General features: G+C 41.0%; 2 protein-coding genes across 3 annotated transcripts in view; one reads left to right on the forward strand and one right to left on the reverse strand.

Annotated features, from left to right (window-relative positions):
• Positions 1-12794, forward strand: part of tmem198aa (transmembrane protein 198aa) — a 30873-nt gene extending 18079 nt beyond the window's left edge. Inside the window, exons 3-7 of the mRNA XM_080479114.1 lie at positions 3354-3592; positions 4337-4549; positions 6839-6962; positions 11001-11305; positions 12303-12794. Coding sequence (XP_080335240.1) covers positions 3354-3592; positions 4337-4549; positions 6839-6962; positions 11001-11305; positions 12303-12452 — 1031 coding nt within the window. The 3' untranslated portion in view covers positions 12453-12794. The remainder of the gene's footprint in view (positions 1-3353; positions 3593-4336; positions 4550-6838; positions 6963-11000; positions 11306-12302) is intronic.
• Positions 12795-17093: 4299 nt separating this feature from the next.
• On the reverse strand, positions 17094-24035 carry LOC308119196 (desmin-like). Of its 2 annotated transcripts, XM_080479058.1 has the most exons (11): positions 23814-23942; positions 23265-23723; positions 21674-21734; positions 21349-21444; positions 20362-20523; positions 20150-20275; positions 19874-19984; positions 19605-19714; positions 19410-19462; positions 18791-18882; positions 17283-18001 (listed from the first exon to the last, which is right to left on the reverse strand). In XM_080479058.1, the coding sequence occupies exons 1-11, from the start codon at positions 23840-23842 to the stop codon at positions 17960-17962; spliced, it is 1341 nt and encodes a 446-aa protein (XP_080335184.1). In that variant the 5' UTR covers positions 23843-23942; the 3' UTR covers positions 17283-17959. The 2 variants fall into 2 exon arrangements, with proteins under 2 accessions (XP_080335183.1, XP_080335184.1); XM_080479057.1 differs by having other exon boundaries at positions 17094-18001; positions 23265-24035.
• Between the last annotated feature and the right edge of the window lie 141 nt (positions 24036-24176).

A 24176-nucleotide genomic window follows, 5' to 3' on the forward strand; every position in this document is an offset into this window, starting at 1 on the left:
TTCCTGAGCTCCAGTATGCTACCAATGCAGCATTGAATGAGCGACATATAAAGTGGTAACCCAAATGCTGCCGCTTCCTGTATCTGTTTTAAATTAAAAGGCCTCAAGAATCCTATACAAGGTCCAATAGTACTCCACATTTTGCTTTAGTCTTGATTTTAATCTGCTGTGTCATCCAGTGTTTTGACACTGCTGTGGTCAACTCATACGTTAAGGCATAAAGTCTTTACTTAAGGCACAGTTTTGTTCCCAGAGAGAGAGAAACTGCATTTTATTCCATTGTAAATCTTAAGTAGACACCATAATTAGTTTGGATGTAAAGCCATTAAAGAAAAGTGAAATCAATAAATAATTAGAGAGAAAAGATCTGCAGTGTTGTTCAAAGAAACACTTGGATGTTCAGTGCCTAATTATTTCCTTGTAGCTGTTTTCTAGACGAAGTGGCAGAGATTCTTCAGCTCAGTGTGTGTGTGTGTGTGTGTGTGTGTGTGCACAGACAGCAAAATAGAAAAGATCATGGAACTATATCACATTATACTTATAAATAATTGGCAACACTGTACTGTTATGATTGAACTGACATTGTTGTAAAAATGCATCAAATAGCTAACAGAAATGCACATTGTAGTGACAAATTCCACTTAGAATAATATATTAACACACAGTGGCGGGTATGTGCAGTTTAACTTAGAACTCGAAGCATTACCAAGTAGTTTCTACTGTCAAACAAAATGGAATAATATGAATATTTCCCATTGTGACTAATCCTTTGACATGTTTGGTTAAATCTCTTGTCCGTTGATAATGTCAGTCTTGTCTATGACTGTAAAGCATTTGCCTGCACATTCCTGATCCTGCACCATTTTAATGTCATTAAAAGATCATTATTCATAAAAATAATCTCACATTTTTCAGGGATGTGTTTTATATTTATTGCAGCAATTTAACTATGATTTGTGGAAGATGGTAACCTGTATTCAGTTGTTTTGGGGTTGTTTTTTTTGAGGGGGGGGTTGCATATTGATGCATGTTGAAGCTCTGTGGGGGCTTTTTGCATACAAATTGACTGGAAGGGGTTCATTGAAGCATACAGACAGCATTAACATTCACTGTATATGACCTGCGAAAGCTCTGATGTCAGTCTTTGCATTACAAACAGGTTAGCCAGGAACTTAACAAACTTTACCACCTGCTTCAACACTACAGTGGATAATGGCTCTGGATGCCATTTCAAAATGGAGAGAACATCACTATTCATAAAACATTTCCTCGTCAGGAAGAAAATGTCCCGTGTGCCCTCAGGGTAGTGCCACACAAAAGGTTAGAAACACTACATTTCACAACGTTAAGCTAAGCTAACAGTTAGCATGCTGACATTCCATTCACAGCAGTTTGCCAGCGGACCGTTATTATGAGAATGTTTTTGTTTTCTATAACAAACCCGCTATCAAAGTCTCACTTGTTTTGAAAATCACTTAAAAAGGACGCTGCCTGCTGCAGAAATGAAAAATATCACACAAGACATCAGAAACAGCTTCATTTCTCTCCACTTTAACTCCACAGTCCCGTGGTGCCTGTTTGTTTGCCAGCAATCGTAGAAGAGAAACTCGGTGTTCTCGGCTTGCAGTGTCATAATTGCAGCTCTGCAAATGAAATGCAATGCATATTGTTGATCTTCCTCAGAAACTCTGCTGTCACAGTTGAGTACTTTGAGGAAAATGACATTTCTGCTGCGTGTCAGTGGGAAAATCAGCTCTCCCCACTGATGTTTCCCTCTTTGGGTTTGTTAATTTGGATTACTGTCAAAATTGTGCAAAGAAATCGTTAACAATCATTTATTTGGTGAAAAGTGATGGAGTTGAATCAGAATTAATGGCTGATCTTTTTGGATGAAGATGGATGAGCCAAATAGAAATAGAAAAAGATAGTGGGAGACATTTGCGGAATATGCCAGATTGAACAGATGGAATGGTTTAGTGGCTGGAGGGAAAGTAATGGAAGGAAGGAGGAAGAAAAACTAGGAGTAGGAGGGAGAAGCTTAGGAGTGGAGCTTTGGAAGTAAAAACCCATCAAGAGAGGAGGTTGGTCACCAGTAAAACAGAAGCAAATCCATTTAGAATGAAATCACTGATTAAAGGTAAATACAAAATGTGTAAAAATGATATAACATTTTGTGGATGGCTCCTCACAAAACAAAGGCTCAGGTGGCTTTAAAGGAGATTGAAATGCTCCAGTTATTCTATGACAGGCTTGTATTCCTTAAGGTACCCTGTTGCTGAAGAATTGCAAACAGCTGTGAAGAAAACGGTGGCTTTCAATGCACATGGTGGCTGAAAGAATTGTGTGAAAGCCCATAAGGTTGAGTAGGAGGCATAAAGAAAACCATAAGAAGTGCATCAAATAATTGAGGTACGGTCACGAGGGAGGCGCATGGATGGTGGTTTGGATGAGAGGGGGAGTATTGTTTGGCTCAGCTGTGCAATGCCTGATTACACAAAGATAACAATCTGAGGTCGGGTCCCTCAGGGACGGAGTCCAGTCAGAGAGCGAAGGACAGAGAAACTGAGGGGGAAAAAATGAAGGGAGATGCACACATTATTAAACATAGAAGAAAGGGTCAAGGAGATTGGAAGTGTTGATAGGCGAAGCTTTAAATGCTTTGGGGAGTTTTATTTCCTCTGTTTTTATTCAATGAAACAATCAAATTGAAAAAAAGGAAAGAACAGTCTGGATCATTTGATGAGAAATGGGGTGAAAGAAAAAACTAAATATGCTACTTTCATTGTCAACTAATGAATGTGAATGGCCATCTTTAATATGGTAATTACCATCCTTCAGAATAAGTATAATTACAGAATTAAAATGAAAACATCAGTCAGAGAATAAATCAGAAGTTTTGCTAAATGGTTTCTGCTAAACCGGAGTGGCCGTGCCAATTCCCCTCCCCTTTCAAAATACCCCTAAACTTTTTGTCACTTTATGAAGGTGCAGAGGAATAACGTTTATGTTGTTCAAAGCTGGAAAAATCGCAATATACCCTTCTAAAACCCCTGTTTGCGTGTGTACACACGTTCGTGTCTGCCATTTATTCTTTATTTTAGACAACCAAAAACTTATGAAAAAAGCTTTCATCCAAGCAGAGTGTTGCTGATTCATTCTGTCGTTCTTTTATATTTGATTTCATTTTTGTTTTATCTTTGTTTCTAGCTGTTTTCTCACACACACACACGCACACACGCACGCACACACACACACGCACACGCACACACACACACACAAGCATGGGTACAGCCTGACAGAGTTGGTATGCTTGTGATATGCTCACGCCGCTCTGTCTCCCATCTCTCCCCCAGGCTATCGATGCTTCAAGGCCGTCTTATTTCTCACAGGCCTAATGTTTGGCTCTGTGGTCATCTTCATGCTGTGCTACAAGGAGAGGGTGATGGACACTCAGCTCAGCGTGGAAGCGTCTGTCGGCATCGGGCTGGGCATCGGTACCCTGTGTGGCCTGGTGACCATGTTGGTTCGCAGTGTAGGACTCTTTATGGTCGGCCTGCTGCTGGGCCTGTTGGCCGGAGTGGCGTCATTGGTGGTAAGGCATCTGTTTTTCACAGTTTGCACATAAATGGCAAATGGATTTCATTCATATAGTGTTGAACTTCTTCAGCATTTCTGGAGTGCTTCAGAACTATTATTCACATTCACACCTACCAAATGAGATGGCTGCCATGAAACTCGCCCAGCCTCCATTAAGTGCAATTTGGAGTTCATTGTTGAAGACACTATGATATTGGCAGACGGAGCCGGGATCAAACTCGCAACTTTGTGATTGGGAGACGAATCATTGAGTGGTTGGAGCCATTTCCCCATGTGTAACATCAATGAATAAACAACATATAAAACTGAAGTTGATTTATTCTGTTTTTATGCAAAAAAAGATTTTCAGTTTAATTTTTGTAATGCCAGTAAATAAAACAAGTCATCTCATGGAATGTTGTTTATGAAGCTTAAGAAACCTATGAAAAGCCAACAGTCCTCACACAAACAGGCACATGGTGATTTAGAAGCGAAAACTTGACTATATCTGACTTCGGAGAAGGCAGCCATACGCTTCCTCCAGTTAGGCAGAAAATAATATATTCAGACTGACAAAGGCTGACACTCAATCATAACAGAAATCAGCCCCTCAGGTTTAATGTTTGGAGCACAACGAGGGCATGCTTAAACAAGAATAATGGGAGGATGTCTAAATCGCTTAGGGTGGTATTGTATAAAATATCATTGAATATCGCAGCTCCCAAAGTAGATTCACACTTTCGCCCTCTCATTTTCTCAGGTCATGGAGGAGTTCTACCACCCGAGAACAGTGTGGGTTCCTCTGGGTATCCTCCTGGGTTCTGGGACGCTATTTGCTGTTCTCACACTTCAGTGGCAACGCTGCTTTGTCACTCTCTCTACTGCCACGTTCGGCTCGGCCATCATCACGGTCACTGTGGATTATTTCATAGAGCTCTTTGCATTGGTTCACTACATCTATGAGAGACTCAGGGTAAGAACGTCTGTGTGGGCCACTGACTATGTGTTATCAAGGCACCAGTTACCTGGAGGCTGCGAGAGTGTGTGTCTGTGTGTGGGTTCATGTGAGAGCCATGAAGTGGCAGCCAAATGACAGACAAAATCTCAAATATTGGTCACTTTATGGGGCGGCCAATAGCAGTTATGTTTGACATTTCATCTCAGTCTGCAAATCTTTACCAGGAGCTTGAGGCACACCTGCAGGTTGCGATTGAGAGAAAAGAGACATGAAGTGTTGGGATGAAATGTCTTTTATTTTATTTGTAATTTTTTGTCATATAAAAATGCAGAAAAAAACATTAATAGATAACTCCTCAGCTACTCTGCGTCATAAATTATTTTTTATCTACACCCTGCAGGTAGCATGAGCTAATATATTTGGTCTGAGACGCTTGTTTTTTCAGTATTGATCTCTGGTCCGATGCTATCAAACGTTTTCACGTGGCATATAGTGCCCGTTTTGATAAATTAAGGACGTGGCAGCAAATAAGTTTCTTGTCACAGAATTAAGTTCAAAGATATTCAGAATCCATAGACCCTGTACCAGAAGCTATAATGTTCCCTTTTACTCAAAAAATGTCATTTAATTACATATTTATTTTTATGTCTTGTTATTACATGTCGAGGTATAGCCAGTAAAGTGAGGAGAGTACACTGTCTAACTTAGTAGAACCAGTACAGCATATTCTATGTATAAAATAAGCTTTGTTTTGACAAGTAGACTACATAAGAATGTAAATCAAATTGATGATGAAAAACGTATGGAGGAACAGAGGAGGGATGTCAAATATATGTCAGATTTAAGGGAAACTAGGGCACACCTTTACAGTACAGCAAGTCAAGTTGACAAATGTATAGCCTGTGGAAAAAGTGTGACCCAGAAGGACATCATGCAACCTCCATTTGCCAAGAGGCAGCTATGACCTGAACCACATGAAGCTCTACCTACTATCGAGACCTGGAAATAGAACAGATGACACAGTCTCACAAAAAGAAAAGCACTTCACATGTCAAAGAGAGAGAAGAAAGTACAGCGAGCAGACAGAGCTAACATGGACACACATAATAGTCGGGACACTGACAATAGGAGAAGCTGAACTTCATGAGAATGAAGACAAGATCGTCTAGAAGACAGTGCAGATAGCTGGGAGGAGAGAGACGGGTCCCATGTCGATGTGAGTGAAATGAGATGACAGGAGGGAGACATTAGGGAGGGAAGTCATACCTCAAACTCTGTGTAGGGGGCTTACTTTTAAATGCCATAATAGAGGCAGAGGTTTGCACATATCCTCACAAAATGAATAAATAAATAAACAAAACCACAAGTTCTTTCTCTGAATTTCCTTTTTATTAGAGTGGAGTTTCCTCTGTGCATGGGGAGCTGTCAATGTTGCACACAAACCACAAACTATGAGTATAAATTGAGTAAAAAGAAACTCTATAAAAAATAGTACCCATCTGCTTTCTTATTGATGGCGGGATACTTTTACTTTATTTTTCATTTTATAATACATGCCTCCGCAGTGCCCCTCAGGTGATAAACTGCTGTGTGCTCCAGGGACTGCAAATACCTTAATTGATGGCTTACTTTCTCGGCTACAATTTTTTCCCACTATGATACATTTTCTCAATTAATTTTTTAAGCTGTGGCTTCCTGCCTCAATGTAACTTAGCAGAATTGAGGCCACAAAGTTATACTTCCGCTCAACTGATGGAGGTTTTTAACATGTAGTATCTAGTGGTAGAAAAACAACAAGACGTTGTGTTTGAGTGCAACGACGTTAACACTGCTTGAATTGTTGTCAAGTAGATATAAATCAGTAATTTTCTCTGTTTAGAAAAAAACATATTGGTTAAAATAAAATGTGTATAGGTTGGAATGATAATTGAAATTGTAGTACTCAGTGGTGACTTAGAATAGATTACACGTTGAATTGTACTTCAGTAGCAGTAGAATTATATTCTTGAAGAAAAAAACCTCCAAAAATACAACTTCATCATAATAATGTGATTATTTATAATTTCATGATTCCACTCCTGGTTGTTCCTTAAACTGTGAGCATGGAAGCATGTTGAGAAATCACATAAAGCATAGTCACTGAGAAACAAAAAAGACACGAGCCAACGATATAAGGTCTTTTTGAGATGGTTTTGTCTTTCAGATTGAAAATGTTGTTATGCCCATTGTCCTCATTACCTGTTGAATTAATTGTTAGTAATTAATAAAAATCATTCAGTAACATTTAAATCACATTACTTGCAGGTGGCACCAAAGAAGCCGGTGTGCTGGTTCACCTGGGTCATCCTGGGGGTGTGGCCTGTTCTGGCTTTGCTGGGAGTGCTGATCCAATGGAAAGTCACTGCAGAGGGATTTTCTCACACTGAGGGTGAGTGACAACAGCTTCTCACACACACATGCTGTATGTATTTGCATATACATTAAAAGGTGCCAGAAAGAAAAGGTAAACGGAGGGTTTCAGGCGCACAGCCACTCGTGAACACGCGACTCCTACACATGGTAAAGCATCTTTCACAATGCAGTGTCAAGACACAGGTGAACGTTTTATTAAATGTTCTCAGTTGAAAAATTGCAGTCTTCAGACTTTGATTTCGCAGCGACCTCTACACATTATGCTGTTGCATTGAAAATTACAAAAACATGTGGTTAGTGCATTAAATAGACTGAGAAATCCCAAAGGGAGAAACCTTTTATCAAAATAGGTTAAACAATTCCTTTTCTTTTTTGGTTTTTAAATGTGCCTTCAAAAACAACAAATTCCCAGGATAAGAGACTAGTATAAGTTTACAGTAACACTGTATGTGTACATTCAGTTGAGGCTTTGTCGTGACACAGTTAAGAATGAACTGATACTCTCATCATGGCAGGTGAAGTGAGATGTATATTCTCACTTTACTGCACCGCTCGTTTTAAATAGTGAACAAAATGTGATGCAGAAACAGGAAAAAGGGTCTGCATTTCCATCCACTACAATATCAAGAATATTTACTACAATGTTATCAGCGATTAGATGATTGAAAACCTGAGTTAGTGAAAATAAACAACCATAAAACCACCAAACACTATGAAGAAGTAAAGACAGACACGCACCTAAAGGGACCTTAACTTTTGTCATGGTGATAACTTCAGTCAATGTTTTAGGTCTCATCCTTCATATTCTGCATCATTTATTCACAGTTTTGTGCATGTGCATGTGCATGTGCATGTGCATGTGCATGTGCATGTGCATGGACAGTGGCAGTCCAGAGAGAGAGAGAGAGAGAGAGAGAGAGAGATGGAGAGAAAGAAAGTCCCGAGAACATATTAAAAAACAGCAACCAACGTTGATCTTGTCCCCGATGACCAACTTTAATTAAAAACCTCATAAAACCTAATTAAATCATGCAAAATATGCTGATGCACGTCTTGTAAACAAAGGACTTACCTGGGTCAGTCTATTAGTTTACTTTTAGCAAGAAAGCTCAAAATCACCTCACGATGTCTGTAGGTGCAAAAGGGAACATTAGAAATAATCTACAAGGTCAGTTTTGTAGCTCTTTGTTCCAAAACTTGTTACAGTATTGACGCCCCCAAGGCCACGACAAGCTGCTCTGACGAATCCAAGTTTATTAAATAAGCGCTGTAATTGCTGTAGAAATCATGAGGGCCTCAAACAGCCCGTGTGTGTGTGTGTGTGTGTGTGTGTGTGTGTGTGTGTGTGTGTGTGTGTGTGTGTGTGTGTGTGTGTGTGTGTGTGTGTGTGTGTGTGTGTGTGTGTGTGTGTGTGTGTGTGTGTGTGTGTGTGTGTGTGTGCAGTGGTGGGAGTTTGTGTGAAGATGCGACTGAATGCACTAACGTTAAGTGTTATCGTCACACTGTTCCTGGTGGAAATAGCCTTAATCTGGTCTGAAGGCAACCACAACACAGATGGCAAGATGGCAAGATGGCATACACATATCCTCAAAGACAATATGCAAATGTAGCATACAAACAAAATACAAACAAGTCACTCGGCACCAACAGATCAGGGCAGAGACTGAAATATGCTGGGGTGCAGTCTCTCTCTCTCTCGGTCGATCACACTCTTACTCCAAGAATATTAGAACTCAGATTTCTTTCTGTCGTGCTTGGAAACTTGAACATTTGGTCTTTGGCTGTGTCTGACGCACACAGTCAAACAGTGCCTCAGAAAAAGTCACACATGGGTTCTTGTGATGGGATTAAACTGTAGGCTGCAGTAGCTTCCAGCAGTGCGAGAGAGAGGGAGAAAGAGAGAGAGAGACACAGAGACAACCAGGAAGGGAGTATGTACATCAAGAATGTGCTGGTAGACTTAAGATCACGAAAAAGGAAGTGGTTTAAAACTGTTTAGTTAGAAACACCCTGCTGAAGCATTCCTGATCATGATGCATCCCTCTGTCAATATTCTGGACCGTTTTATCCGACTTTGGGTTGCAGGGGTGGAGAACGAGTGATGGCAATAGTTCATTCGGCCGTATATATCTTCCATATTGTGATCCCCCATATGGTTGAACACAGACAACCGACTGGTCTAAGTAGGTCCTGACACTGTTGGAGCTCGAAGGTTTCTATCAATATATATACATTTCGGTTGAACACACATGGCTTTGTGCAGGGATGTTCACTTTTTGTAGCCATTCCCCAAGACTGAATAAATCATCAGTAACCAAAAAGAAAACGGTACTATGGAGAGAGGAAATACCAGTGCTAAGGGAAAGTGATGAGGGTAATAATGAACCAAATTAGATTATAATAATACTGATTTTACTGATAAAGTAAAAAAAACCCTGTCATTTACATTCTCTTTGTGCTCTTTGTATACACTGCTTGTCTGAAACTCCAACAGAAAGATGGAGGTTCCCCACAGTGGCATTTGTAGTGTTCATTTTTCAAGTGTAGGTGCCATTTTCAGTAATGTATTGTTCTCTAGTGGGAGGAACTTATGAACCAAACTACCACTGTTACATAGATGATATGTGGTTGTCACCCAAGCTTGCTGGTTGTAACAATTACATGATACCCAAATTGATATTTTAATACTCTTACAGCTTCTTTACCTTGATGTTGAGGAAATAGCATGGTCACGTATGAAAGGGGATGGCTTTGAGGATGGAAGAGGAAGCAGGTGTACATGGGGGAAGGGCAGGAGGGGGTAATAAAGTGGGGCACAATGGGTAAGCGGGGCGGCCAACTGGAGCAGTGAGGGAAAATCATCTGTCAGCTGATTTAATACATGCAGGGCGGGGGCACGAATGAATTAACACACGTTTCCTTTGACTTGTCACTGTTTCTGTCTGCTCCTTCAAAGAGTAAAATATGTCCTGACTGTGTATGGTCTGATACTTCTGATAAACATCTTTAACATCATACATTTAGTTTCCCCTCAACAGTACCCCAACTTCAATCCCAACCCAAACTGGGAAACGTGTGAAGCACTTCCTAGTCCTCACAAAGATGGCTGCGTAACAAATACACACACACTCATGCACACACAAACATGTGGTCAGAGGGGCCTAAGGTGGGGTGAGCAGAGGAAAGAAATGGGGGGGGGGGGGGTTTAATAATCAGTTTCCCTGGCAGATGGTGCCTCGTCCGTTCTCACAAAGAAACAACAATAGACCACAACACACACACGCATGCACGCACACACACACACACACACACACACACACACACACACACACACACACACACACACACACACACACACACACACACACACACACAATACGCATGAACCAGGTCCCACAGGTTTAACCACTGACTAAAGATGTCGACAATCACCGATCCTTAAAAATAGTCGTGTGTGCAGTGAAAAGTGAGACTGGATGGTTTTGGACATCATTTGCCTGTGAGGGTGTGAAAATAACACAAACACACTCACCCACTCACAATATGTCAGGAGGCTGAGCGCCTCAGTGAAAGTGCAGCAAAGAAAATGATCTGTCTGCCAGAAGACAATAAATAGAACAGAATTCTGTGATTTTTGTTGTTGGTTTTACTTTGAAAGCCGACACGTGCAGCAATGGTGAAAACATTCTCAGTGAATCAAAAATCCTAGTGGAATTAAAAGTCTTTTTTGTGTTTTTTTTTTTTTTTGTTGACATGTGCAAATCTAATTTTGCCAATATCAGAGCTATGCTGTCCCTAAACGGATACCCAGCCATTTGGCTGAAAACCACTGCTTTACTACTGCTTCTGCAAAATATGCAGACATTTTATATATTTTTATTTGTTTTTCATCTAAATGATTTAAGAGAATCCTGTTGACTTGATCATTTGCTTTTGTTTCCCCATAAAAGATTAATTGTTGCCTCTTAATCATGCTCGGACTCCCTCTTGATGATCTATTGTTCTCTTTCTTTTCTCTCCCACACTGCTCCAAACCCTCGCCCTCCCTCACCAGTGGTACTCAGTCGGCAGCAGCGCAGAGTCCAGCTCATGCGGATCCGGCAGAGGGAAGAGAGGCTGAAAAAAGAAAAGGAGAACAAGAAGAAGAAGAAACGACAGGTCCAGAAGACGAACCACAAGCAGAAGGCCCACACCCACCATCACCACCACCAGCAGTACCACCACCCCTCAGTGTCCCACCCTCACCACCAAACCCAGAACGCCCAGCCCCCTAAAGTTCCCCCTCCTCCTCAGACTGAGCCCGGATATCACCGCAAGGCCAATCCAAAGAGACGCTTTGACGGAGACGTGCTGTCGCCGGTACGATACAGAAGCCTCTTTACTATGAGGATGAAATTAAATTAAAATTCTGGCTGTATACAGTACTCACCATAAATATTTGAACACGAATACGTTTTTTTTTTTTTTTTTTGCTCTTCGGGCTTTGTGTTCCAGCACAATCGATCTGAAATAAAAGATTATAATTCAGCTTCAGTCGATTTACATCAGAGTCTCAGTCAAGGGAGTGCAGGAACATTCATGCAAATAACCATGGCTCCAGAGATTTTTACAAGTTTTTTATGATGAGAGCAAATGTTTGTTTTTTTTACTGTCCAAACATCAGAGATTGTCCTTGTTTCCAATACCAAAAGAGAGAGCAAATAGGAAGGCATTATATTCAAAATGCTTTAGTGGATGGACATGTGTCAGTGAATCAGACCGTGAACACCATAAAGAGATGAACTGAGCTTTAAATGAAGTGCACAGCGACGAGGAGAAGAACCACAATATGTAATGAACCTGAAACTGCAGAGTAAACCATCTCCCGTGGTGCTTCGGGAGCCGCCGCCCTGCGTCTTTCACATTTCACATTTCACTCTCTCCTCCAACAAATGAAAAGATTTAAATGAAAAGATTATTATCAGACCTCTGCAGAGCTTCTGCAGAGTTTGATGATAAGGCGTTTATTTGAACCAGAGCGTCATTTAACATGCAAACAATAGCTAACCAGGGCACGAGTTTAAGACCATTGGCCTTTTGGACTCAGTTTAATATTTATTATTTGATGTATTTAAGTGGGATATTGATTTTGTTCGCTCACTATTCACAAGTAAAAAAAAAAAATGGGAATCTCGATGGAGAGAGTATTCCTCAAACCAGTTTATTGTCCTGAGAAGGCCTTTTTTCATTCTTTCAGTGGTTTTGTCACAAATCACAGCCTGATTCTACCTGAGCTTACATATGACTGTTTACCTTATTCACAGTCTATTCTCATTTATAAGCGTGTCCTTCCTCTGTGTGTTCCATTTCAATCCAGAGCTACATCAGGAACTTCCGGGACAGACAGACGGACAGACGGACATACTCCCACAATCGAATGAGCCGCTCTCGAATGGCTGAGCTTGACTACGACTGCGGCTCTCAAGTACCCCTCACGGCTCCAACTGGACCCCCGGTTCGCATCTGAGGCAGCAAGAATCCACACGCAATCACAGTCTACTTCAAAACTCTCAGTGACACAGTTCGGGATGTGAAAACCAGACTTACCGTGCCAACCTGATCATGAACAGGAGCTCGACAGGTTTCTATTAATGTGGCGAGTTTGTCTCTTTGAAAGTCAAGATATAAGAGCAGAAGGAGCAGGTATTGAATCATCTCATACTGTATTTAGGTCTTTAGTTATTGTGCTGACCTGGGGGATACCGGGGAAAAATGGACCTGTCCTATGCTGGACAAACCGAACTGTCTCTTTTTAATTGGATTTTTGGTCGCTTCAAGCTACAAGAGGTATTTTTTTCCAGTAGGAGACAAAAAAAAAAAAAAAAAAAAACATCTGAGTACCACACCATTTCATATGAAACTTCAGCACATGGCATTCATGGAGTTGAAGAGATGCTGATTTTAAGAGGCCCGCTCGAGCGTTTCAGGAGGAACTGTTTTGCTTTGGGGATGCTGCGGGGAGTCCTCTAAGGAAAATGAGACAAAATCAGCATACAAAAAGCACAGCAAACACTGGAACTCAAAGGCAGCTTGTCCTTGCGGCTCTTTACTCTGAAAGGTCAGCCTGTGAAGTATTCAGGAAGTCAACATTTTATCTTCACTGACAACCTGTAAATCCAGACTTGGCAGCGCAAGGCCTGTCCTGAGAAATGCAGAGTGGGGATGGGCTTTCAGTGTGAATAGGATTACATTGCTCACACCATAAACAATTTCTGTATGTTTTCTCCAACAAATCAATGTTACACCGCCTGAACTGGTGCCATTTCCTGTGAAGAATGTGCTTACATCTCATCACCTCCCCTCTATCCTAATTGCCAGACGCTCCAACCACAGACCAGAGAAGAGGACGCAACATCCCTCCCACCTCCTTCTTTCCTCGTTCCACTAAACTGAAGACGTTTGTGTAAGCTGTGTAATTCTCCTTGTCGACTCTTCTCCAACTGCTCACGTGTCACCCTTTTTCTGCCTCATGCCCTGTTAATGTTCCACTTTTACAGATTTTGAAAGTTTGGATATTCTGTTCAGCGGGAAATGGCTGTCTGATTCTGGTCGTATGGGAATCACACTGTTGTCATAAAATCTGAGGTAGCCGTAAAAATGTTATAAATAGTGTGTTTATGTGTGTGTGAATGGACACATGAGCCCTGTGGCAAGTGGTGGACTGTACCAAAGATTGACCAGGGAGAGGGGTGGATCAACTGCAATGTATGAAAAACGTGCTGTTTTGTCCCCTCTGTCGGTGCCAACATGCTGACCTGGTTAAAAGTACAAGTTGTTTGAGTGTGGAAAATTAGCCGAATGATTAAAAAGAGATGGAAATCTAAATGAGTATCATCTCCTGCAGAGGATGAGACTGTAAGAAAATGAAAGCATTTGCTTTTGGCTCCCTCTGCTGTTTACTACTGGACCTTTTTTCTTCCTCTTGTGTGTATGTTGGGTTATTTTCTGCGTGTGTACAGGCATTTGGTGTGACTTGCTTTGAAAATTCAGATGTGCTCTTTACATTGGTACTTGTGCACAAACATCAAGCAAGACGAGGGTGTATAGGAAGTATTTTCATCAAAAGAGTTTTTATGTGTCTTTATCGACATGCTGGAATTCACAACAAATTCTTCAAACTGCCAAATACACAATAAATGCTGAGGTTCAATGTTACAAGCTGAAAAGGAAACTGCGGTGATTAAAAAAAAAGGAAAAAGAAATTCCTGACATAGGAATTCTGAGGTTTACTTTCAAAGAACAACGCTAATGTAATTAATTTGAGAGGGGAAAAAAAAAACACTTGAAGTATGTGATATGGTGCTTGGATTTAACAGGATTTGCAGTTCTTTGTTACTGGAGAGTCAATAGCTTTTGCCATAGCTCATTACTGCATGGAAATCCTTGTGTAAATGTTTCTGAATCAATGAAATCAATGTCTCAACTGCTGTCGTGTGATGTCTTCAGATTTCCACTTAAGTCTCCCCTCCTTTCATTGTCCTCTCTTTGTGACTTTGTATCCATATGAGCCACCTTTCCTCCTGCTCCTTCTTCTTACTCTTACGATGTTTTCCAGTTTTGTGACTGCTTATGGGTTATTTATGTATTCTACCCTTTTGTTTTGGTCTGCTTCCTTAATGCACTTAATTCTTAACCTGGAAACACACTGTTAATTCTGAACACTTCCCCCCCCCCCCCCCCCCCCCCCCCCCCAAATCCCCCTGCTTGTTATTTGGGGACCAGCTGAATACGTCTTTTGTCTTTTTTGCTGTGATTGCCTGCCAGTGCTAAATTACAAGTCGGGGAAACATTTTGATTGTAGATATTGACCTGTAAATAATTTTTAAATGTAAAAATATTCATGTTTACATCATGTCCATGTCTGTAATTTATGCAGCTGATTATTTTCTAATGGAGTAGACCTGTTATATTGTGATACTACTGTATGTCCAGTTGGTTTGACTTGGCTGGATGGTGGACGCACTTCTCATCCTGGTGTTTCAACATGTGATGTTGAAAATCATCGGACAAACTGAGCCTTGACTCTTAATTCATCACCGAGTTTGAATTTGTGCAAGTCACTTGATTATTATTGTTATCATTATTATTATTGAGCATGGATTTATATGGACCTAACATACGATAAACATTGTGATTCTACAATCGAATGGTCTTGTTCTCTTCACTGTTCCTGGATGTTCATGTGTACGTTCAGAGCATAAATACTCCAAAACACCAAATACACCAAACACATTACAAACATAAATATTCTTTGCAGTATTTAATGACATTTCAATCAACTATAGGTACAGCATTTTTACATGCTGATTAATTCACGAGAGGAATAGCAGTAAAGAAATATGAGGCACAGTTCTGTATTCATAAATAATAGATGTTTATAGTAATAAGCAAGGGATGATGTCAGTCCATCGGAAAGCGCTGATAAGTTTATTGTTCAATACAAATGACCATATTGAGATCGTTTATGTGATGTGTTTATGAAGAAATGACTGGTAAGCAGTTATACAACTGGAAGCAAATTCATGGCAGTAACACTAAGTTGAACTGAAATAAATGTCTTTAAGAGTTTGACATTCCCAATTATTTTCTTGTTTTCTGCCTAAAAAAACCACGAAAAGTGCATTTTGCAGCAGCAATTTATTCAACTTCATTTTAAAAAGATACTTCCACTAATATTGAATACAATCTACAACAGTTGACATGAAATCTGAACTTCAGAACTCCTCGTCTTTTTGAGTGATTATCATGTTTTATTTACTCCTGTGTCTCACATTCGTATTGTGGAATTTGGTCAAATTACCTTGATAAATATTTCATAAGGACACGTCTTTATTGGATTTCATTTAATTTTACGAGTTCTGCTGCCTGTGCCATGTTTAGGATTTCTATTCAATGTAGCTGGAGTCGAGGCAAAGAGTTGACTTGAATTTTGAAACACAGCATCTTCAAGCAATCATCAAGCATCTTATCTAACAAGGTAAACTAATCTTATGGATATCTCTTACAATAATGGATAATGTTCCATACAGCAGATCCAGAAATGCAGTATATACCATTGTCTTGTATAAGACTTCCTTCTATTTCTGTGCCATGATAAAGCACTAGAAAGAAGTTACTTATATACTGTAGTATAATGCGTGGAGCAAACAAGCACATCAAGCCAGTTTCATCTCGATGTGCTCTGACAGGAGGTTTCAGGCTACATTTGTTCTGCAGCATCATAACAAACTATAGTAACCGCAGAATCAGCAAAATGGTATGACGTGCACTCTGAAGACACCAAATACAAATTGAGTGCAGATATGTGAAGTATTAACATCATAAACTTCACGCTACTTTTCCACCTCATTGTGAGCTTTTTTTTTTTCCAGCTGATGGAGGAGTGATCACACTAATATGTCGAGATCATTTATACAGACCGTACAGAACATAACCATGAAGAACATAACGACATGGTGACCTTTTCTATTGACCTGCAATGACTGTACAGTGCAGTGAGAACAGAAAGTTCTGGCCAATTTGGCTCCTCTAATTACATGAACAGCAGCCACATACTGTCTTTTCTCTGCTTAGCAATATTCTTCTGCATAATTACCTACCTCCAAATCCTCCATTTTTTTTTTTTTTTTTTTTTTTTTTACGTGTGACTCTGAATAACCTTTTCATTATGCTTGTCTTTTCTTTTTCTTGTTCTTTGCCTGTAGCAAGCTTCCAACCTCTCTGTGTAGCTCTTTCTTCTTGGCTCATTTATTGTCCGTATGCATCTCTTCTCTCTCCTCTAATGCCCCTTACCACCACTGATTTTTTTCTAACTCTTGTTTTATTTTATGTATATATATATATATATATATATATATATATATATAGCCACAAACATTTTCAGTCGAGTGACTTCACAAACAATTGGCACAGACTGCAATTATCATTTCTGCACCAATCTGCTCTCTCCTGGAAACAAAGCATTACCAGGGACAGCTCATTAAAGAGCCTTTGTTCACTTTTGCCTGAACTAAGATCAGGCTCGTCGCTGATCATTTCAAAAGAAGAGCAAGCCCTATTTTCTATGAAAGTGAATTAAATGTTGACACAAGAGTTCCACGCCTGACTGGAGAAGCTAGTATCAGTTTAGAAAGTGAACACGGCCCACATCAGATGATGAATGCAGTGGGTAGAAACAGTTCATAGGCGACACAATGAAAATCCACGCGTCTTATCTGAGGAGGACCAAAGACGCTGCCTCACACAGTGTGTGGGCCATGAACAGATAAATCACACACACTAATGAGTTACACAGTGCGAAGGAAGCTATGGGGGAAAAAGAAAAGTGATACCAAATGTTTTTATTTGAGATTTGTGTCACAGTGAAGCAGCATGCCATGCATATCCATACACATACACCCCAACACCCAGCACATGCTGTCGAGCTTAAACCTCAGACGTGACTGAGTTCCTCTTTTATTAGATGTTTGTGTTTCCAGCATTTTTTCCAAGTCCGAGACCAACATCTCACTTTCTGTTAATCAATGACATTCAGTCATACACTTGTGCTTTGCCCTGACAAATCTTGCTGCATTTTGCTGTTACAGTATCTCTTGTGACTATTAATGTGTCTCGCCTGTCGCTCTGTCTTGCACTTTGCAGCTCTCCCTGTGGATAAAGGCCAAAGTAGCAATACAAGAAGCAATCTGTAGACAAGGTACATTACGTTTCAGGTGAAAAGGAACGTAATCCAGATAAAGAAGAATATCCTGGAATGCCTTTAAAAAAAAAAAAAATCTGCCGATAAATTATGTGCTTCCGCTATGCTTCTGTGCCATGATGCACACACTTCACTTTATGTGAATGTTTGGCAGATCGGTCAAAATCTGAGAAAATGGTCAGGGTTCTATTTTTAAATATGGGCGTAGCTTATTAATCATTTTTGTGGTCTAGGGAAATATTTTCTCTCGTTGTTCTAACATCAGGTCCTCTTGTTTACATGATGTCTTGCTGGTGCTGTGTGGATTCACTGACGACCTGTGGAGAAACCGAAGGAAGACATTAATCATTTTCATGGAGAAAATTAGATCATACAAATCAAATTCACCAGATGTAACATCTTTGCTGAGATTATGAGAGCAAATATCTTTTCCATTGTGAACAGCCCAGTACCGATGCCAGTGAATTTATCATTCAGTGAAGGTGTTGCTTAGAGTGAAGTGCTGTGCAAGTACAAACTGGAGCTCCGACGGAGAACTTGCTTGTTGAAGGCAGCTCGTGTTGTAAATTTAATTAAAAGCGTCTACACGGGGGTCAAACTACAGGCTGCAGGAAAGACTTAAAAACTAGAGGCTAAGACCATGCTGATACAGACATTTAAAAACTTTAGACGGGAGGAAACAGAGGCGGATGATAAATTAAGCACAAAAGGAGAATTTCTTTTCAAATGTGGTATTTCTCGGTGACCCAGAGCTGTGTGCAGATATCTCAAAGTAGGTGAGATAATTAAACCAGACTTACACACTGGGCATTAGCCCCTTGCATCACAGAATACTTCATCTGGTAGGAATATAATAAATCACAGTGATTGGAAATGTATTCATATGGTTACTGACTGGTTCTTTTACAACATGTGCGATATACAAAAGATTGGGTGATTTGGTGTTCTGTGTGTGTGTGTGTGTGTGTGTGTGTGTGTGTGTGTGTGTGTGTGTGTGTGTGTGTGTGTGTGTGTGTGTGTGTGTGTGTGTGTGTGTGTGTGTGTGTGTGTGTGTGTGTGTGTGTGTGTGTGTGTGTGTGTGTGTGTGTGTGTGTGTGTGTGTGTACCTCTCCATCGCGGGTCTCGATGGTCTTGATGAGAACAGTTTTCTTGGAGTGAACCTCTGATGAGCGTGGATGCTGGGATTCAGGACTGGTCTCTGGAAAAAAACCAAAGAAAAAACACACAAAGCTCTTAAACTCGGGCATAAATTAAGCTTTTGTCTACAGTCATGGTGTATTAATTTGGTCTAACAACACTGAAGATCAGTTTAGTATTGCTGTTAAAATCTTAATTTGCTTTGAATAATTTAAGCATACACATTAAATGGAAGACCACGGTCTTATTTTCATTATGCAGCCACAAACTGCAGCAGGAGGTTTATTAGCTGGGATTTATTGCACAAATGAACTGCTAACCCATTAAATGAAAAGGCATGTGATTATAAATGAGTGGCTTGTTGATGTCTGTGACTCAAGGAGCCATGAAGATCTTCCACACGTCATATATCCCCGCACAGTGGTCACAATGTGGCACTGCAAACAGACAATCTCCTCAAAATAGCCTCGGCCATATACAGTCACAAACTATAATTAGTCTTTTCTGTCCCCTCACTGACTCATCTGGAATGTAAAATGTGTTTTCACAAGTATTTGGTGCAAAGGGAATAATGGATGCAGTTCTAACCTCTGAATCCAATGGAGGAATATGCAGACGGGACAGGCATAGCTGTAGTGATCCTGAAAAACATAGGAAGACAGAAAAAAAATGTGTATTATGACCAGGAATAAAATTACATGCAGCAAGAATGGCCTGTTATAATGTTTTGTTTTGTTTAGTTTTTTTTATCCATGTACACATTTACACGTGAACAAGACCCACCTGCTCTCCTCTCCCTCCAGCAGCTTGCGGTAGGTTGCAATTTCAATATCAAGGGCCATCTTCACATTGAGGAGGTCCTGGTATTCCCTCAGGTGGCGGGCCATGTCGTCCTATACATGAATATGCGTCATTGTGTCAGAATGAACTTCTCACCAGGGACATAATCAAGTGAACAAACTGTCTGTTTCTCTGCGTTTTTGGAATTCTCTTCCTTTTACAATGCAGATTCTACTGTATTAGGTGAACTGTAAAGTATCTGAGCTCATTACCTTCATCTTAGCGATATCTTCTTCCAGCCGTGCAATGGAATCCTGGTAACCGGAGGCCTCGCGGCCCATGCGTTCTTCCATATCTCTCATCTGGCGCAGCAGAGACTCATTCTACAAGTAATTGAAGTGTAGAGTACAAAATAGGTATTTACAAGCCAAAGAATGGATCCCTTAAAAAACAAAGAGATTAGATCTGTGGGCAAAACATTTACTAATTGAAAAAGTGTAACAATGCATTGAAGCAGACGCTTTAGACAAGGTGCAGTAAACACTCACAGTGCCCTTGAGTGAGTCAATTTCACAGGTGTAGGACTGGATCTGGTGTCGGTACTCCATGCTCTCTGTCTTGGCCGTACGCAGCGCATCATTGTTCTTATTCACCGCCTGGTTCAGGTCAGACACCTGAGGAGAGACACGGGTTTAAACAGTGCAACACTTTATGGTGACCACCTGTACGTTTGGGTTACGTGTGCTCGCAGCCGCCCAACCTTAGACTTGTACCAGTCTTCAGCCTCGGAGATGTTCTTGGCAGCGATGGCTTCGTACTGCATGCGGATGTCCCTCAGAGCAGCAGTCAGGTCGGGTTTAGACATGTCCATCTGGATCTGCACCTGAGTGTCCTGCATCTGGCTCTGCAGCTCGCGGATCTCCTGCGAGGTTTTCCAGAGAAAGAAGAAATCAATTTGAGCCTAAGAGTAGCTTTTAAAAATAAAGTCAGACAGAGGAACAAAAGGTATTGTGGCAATTGCAAGAACAGAAAAGACAAAACCTTTATCATTTGCAATCAGAGCAAACTTGACAGAGAACCGTTGAGACATATATCTGACAAAAATGCTCCAGGGAATGTGACACCGATGGCACGCACAGGCGGAAAATATAAAATGTCAAACTATAAATATGTTTCACACTACACGCAGGAAAAAGTAACTAAAAGAGCAACAAGCTGTCTTTAACGTCTTGGAGGTGGAAAGGTTGCTTTTTTTCTTTTTCAGTGGATAAGTTTGGTTGCACTCAGCTGTCTTTTAGTTCAACCTGAGGGTAAAAATAACTTTGCATCTGTTCACGAACACAACAGCTGTCACGCTCTCTTCACGCGATCAACAGTTGAGCATATCTGAGAGGTCAGAGTTGAGGAAAAGCTGACAAAATGATAGGAGAGGGCCTCTGCATGTCCGTCAGTAAATGTGCACCAATTTTTACTTTGCATGTTTCTTTTATGTGAAATTTGTAAAAAAAAAAAAAAAAAAACTAACAAAAACAAAGCCAGACAAACAAAAGAAAGAAGAAAACATCAGAACGTGTAAATGGGACCAACTGGTGAATGACTGTAGCATCCTTTATCATACGGCAGCGTCGTTATAGGATGCAGTGACACAATTCCAGTGATATGCATATATCAAATGGCAGAGGTGTATAATAGATGGGTTAGCAACATTAAAAGGAGCGAGGACAACAAAACTGAGTGATGAGCAAACCTCCTCGTGGATCTTCTTGAGGAACGCGATCTCCTCCTGCAGACTCTCAATGCGTCTCTCCAGGTCCAGCCTGGCCAGAGTTGCATTGTCGACATCCTAGATATACATATATAAATAGACAAAAAAGACAAAAATGTTCAATTAATAATCCTGTAAAGAAGAAAGGGAAAAAAAAGTAAAAGTATAACATGGATGAAAGGTCGCAGGTAAACAAGAAACAGGGTTAAGAATCATTGAAACCAAAAAAGAATGTGAATAAAGCAAAGATAAGGTGAAGAAAATGTCCTAGTGGATTGAATATAAAAATAAAAAACAGAGAACTTACGGCTCTGAAAGCAGACAGGTTGTTCTCAGCTTCCTCCTTCTGGTGAATCTCTTCATTCAGTCTGGGAGAATGAGAGCAACAAACAACGTTGAAGCAAAAGTGAATAAAACATGTGCTTGAGAACATATCTCCCCCTGGGATCACTTAGGAACCAGACAGATAAACCAGTTACCACTTCTCTTTCCTCCAGCCTGTCTAGTTTCTTTGGCTGCAGGTAAACTTACAAGAATATACTTGAACAGATGATATATCATAGGAAAACTTTTTTACTATCTATATTTGTTCATAGACACACGGTATAGTTCCTCGGCTGCCTTTTAAGTCCAGAAGCTTCAGTACAGCTGCTGCTGCAGGGCCAAAGAGGCCAGCAGTGACAATGAAACAGAGTCCTGTCCTTGGCAGCTTTACTTTCCAGCATTATCATTCCAACAACTGACGAGCATCAAGACACGGATTGATGGGATTTGCGAATACTGCATAGTGGTGAATTCACAGACATCTAATATGTCAGGATAGTCATTTTTTTTGCAGATCTGAATTGTATCATAAAATTGCCAGTGCATGCACTCATTTCAGGTGTTTGCAGGCAGGACTTCTCTCTGTGTATTTTGATCTCAGTGCGAGCAGCAGGTGGCACGGCAAGGTTCACTCAGCGCTCCAGGCATCAGCGTAAAGAGCTGATCAACACAAGGAGAGTTTGTGCACGCGCCATGTGTGCTGGAATCCGTTTACTAGTGATACTGGCTGTTTCCGTACACACTTTAATTTAAGTCGTGTTGCATGCTGTTGCACTGACAGAAGTCATAGAGCTGACCCAGTGGCCACAAATAGAGTGATAGGAGATACATTCACATGGCAGCCACTCACTGTCTGTCTCACACGCGAACAAAACAGATACAGCCCTGTGAATCTAAAGGACCATCTCTTTATTTTTAATGTTTATGGCCAATTTAGATGCCTGGTTCTATAAAATCACACACAAACAAAAAATTTGTCTTTTATTTTGTTGATTTTACTGATGCTTTTCTCCAATTCTCTGCCATAAATGTCTTCTGTGTTTGTGTATTGTCTAAAATATGCCTCTTAAGAAGACCAAAAGCGCGTAACTGGGTTAGGGGTCACAAGTGAAGTCTGTAAGGTCACAGGATAATGCTTTTCGAATGAGAAAAGCAACATAAAGTCTTTCTCATATATAAAGGAAAAAAATCATTTAAAAGAATCTATGGTTTTTTTTAAGTTAGACTTCAATTCCACCTTTGTTGTCGAACTACAGATGAAGCTACTAAAACCTTTTAAATGAAAGACTCCCAAATGTCCTTTAGTTGACACAAGCAAGTTTACATGTCGGCAGCTGAAATGGCCTCTTTTACGGAGTCACAAACCAAAAAGGCCACATGATTAATTCAAAATATGAAGCGTCATCAGAGACACCACTTTATCAATTTAGTTGGATATTTGTATATTTTGTATACGAACAAAAATTTTAACAAAAAATGTGACCTCAAGTATTCAAAATCACTCTTTGATTGGCATTCAAACGTTTCACATTGTCTAATCACATACAGATACAGTCCCAGGCTTTCAACCTTACCTGAGCTTCAGTTTCTGCAGGTCATCAGCCAGATTGTCTCTCTCCACCTCCACTCTGGCGCGTTGGTTGGAGAGGCCCTCGATCTGCTTCCTCAGCTCCCTCATTTCTTCTTCGTACATGTCGGCCACACGGCCGGGGCCCTCGCGGCCCCTCAGCTTCTCGATCTCCACAGTCAGGGCCGCATTCTGCTGCTCCAGGAAACGCACCTTCTCAATGTAGCTGGCAAAGCGGTCGTTGAGGTGCTGAAGCTCGGCCTTCTCATTGGTCCTTGTGTTGAGGAAGTCCTGGTTCATGGCGTCGGCCAGGTTGAAGTCAAGCTTCTCACCGGAGTAGGTGCGTATCGCAGTAGAGGAACCAAAGCCTGCTCCCCCAGCACCAGAGGAGACTCTGTAGCTGGAAAAAGATGGCACGCCGGAGCTCTTGACCTCATAGATTCTGGACGCTGTATGAGCCGAGGAGCTGCGGCCTCCTCCGTGAGAAGAGAAGAGGGAAGACATCGGGGTAGAGCCAACACCGGAGCCGAAGGTGCGGCGGTACGAGGAGGCCGACTGGGCGGATGAGGAGTAGGACTTGCTCATGACTGGTGGGGTGGTTGGTTGGCTTGTGGGCTTGATGGAGGTGCTGAGACCCAAAAGTCTCTGTGGGCAGCTGGGAGGCAAACTGAGTGAAGCATTGCCCGGCACTGAGCAACTATTTGTAGAGTTACCACACCCACTGCTGCCCCCAACTCCTCCTCAATGTGCTCACTTCATTCCCACTCAGCCCATCTGTGCTCCCCCTACTACCCCCCCCCCCCCCCCCCCCCCGACCCCCCACTGTATCTCAACCCCATTTTTTCTTTATTGATAATCATAAGAGCATTTTTAAGATTAGACTTTCATCTAATCTGTGCAAGTACCATTTTAATGTGAA

Source organism: Lipophrys pholis, assembly GCF_963383615.2.
Source record: "Lipophrys pholis genome assembly, chromosome: 13".
Lineage (NCBI taxonomy): Eukaryota > Metazoa > Chordata > Actinopteri > Blenniiformes > Blenniidae > Lipophrys > Lipophrys pholis.

Coding starts and splice junctions, on each gene's coding strand:
- LOC308119196 (XM_080479057.1), bottom strand. CDS start 23,842: ATGAGCAAGTCCTACTCCTCATCCGCCCAGTCGGCCTCCTCGTACCGC. Junction 19,463..19,604: donor CTGGAGGGAGAGGAGAGCAG/GTGGGTCTTGTT, acceptor TATGTTTTTCAG/GATCACTACAGCTATGCCTG. Junction 18,002..18,790: donor TCGAGACCCGCGATGGAGAG/GTACACACACAC, acceptor GTTTCTCCACAG/GTCGTCAGTGAATCCACACA.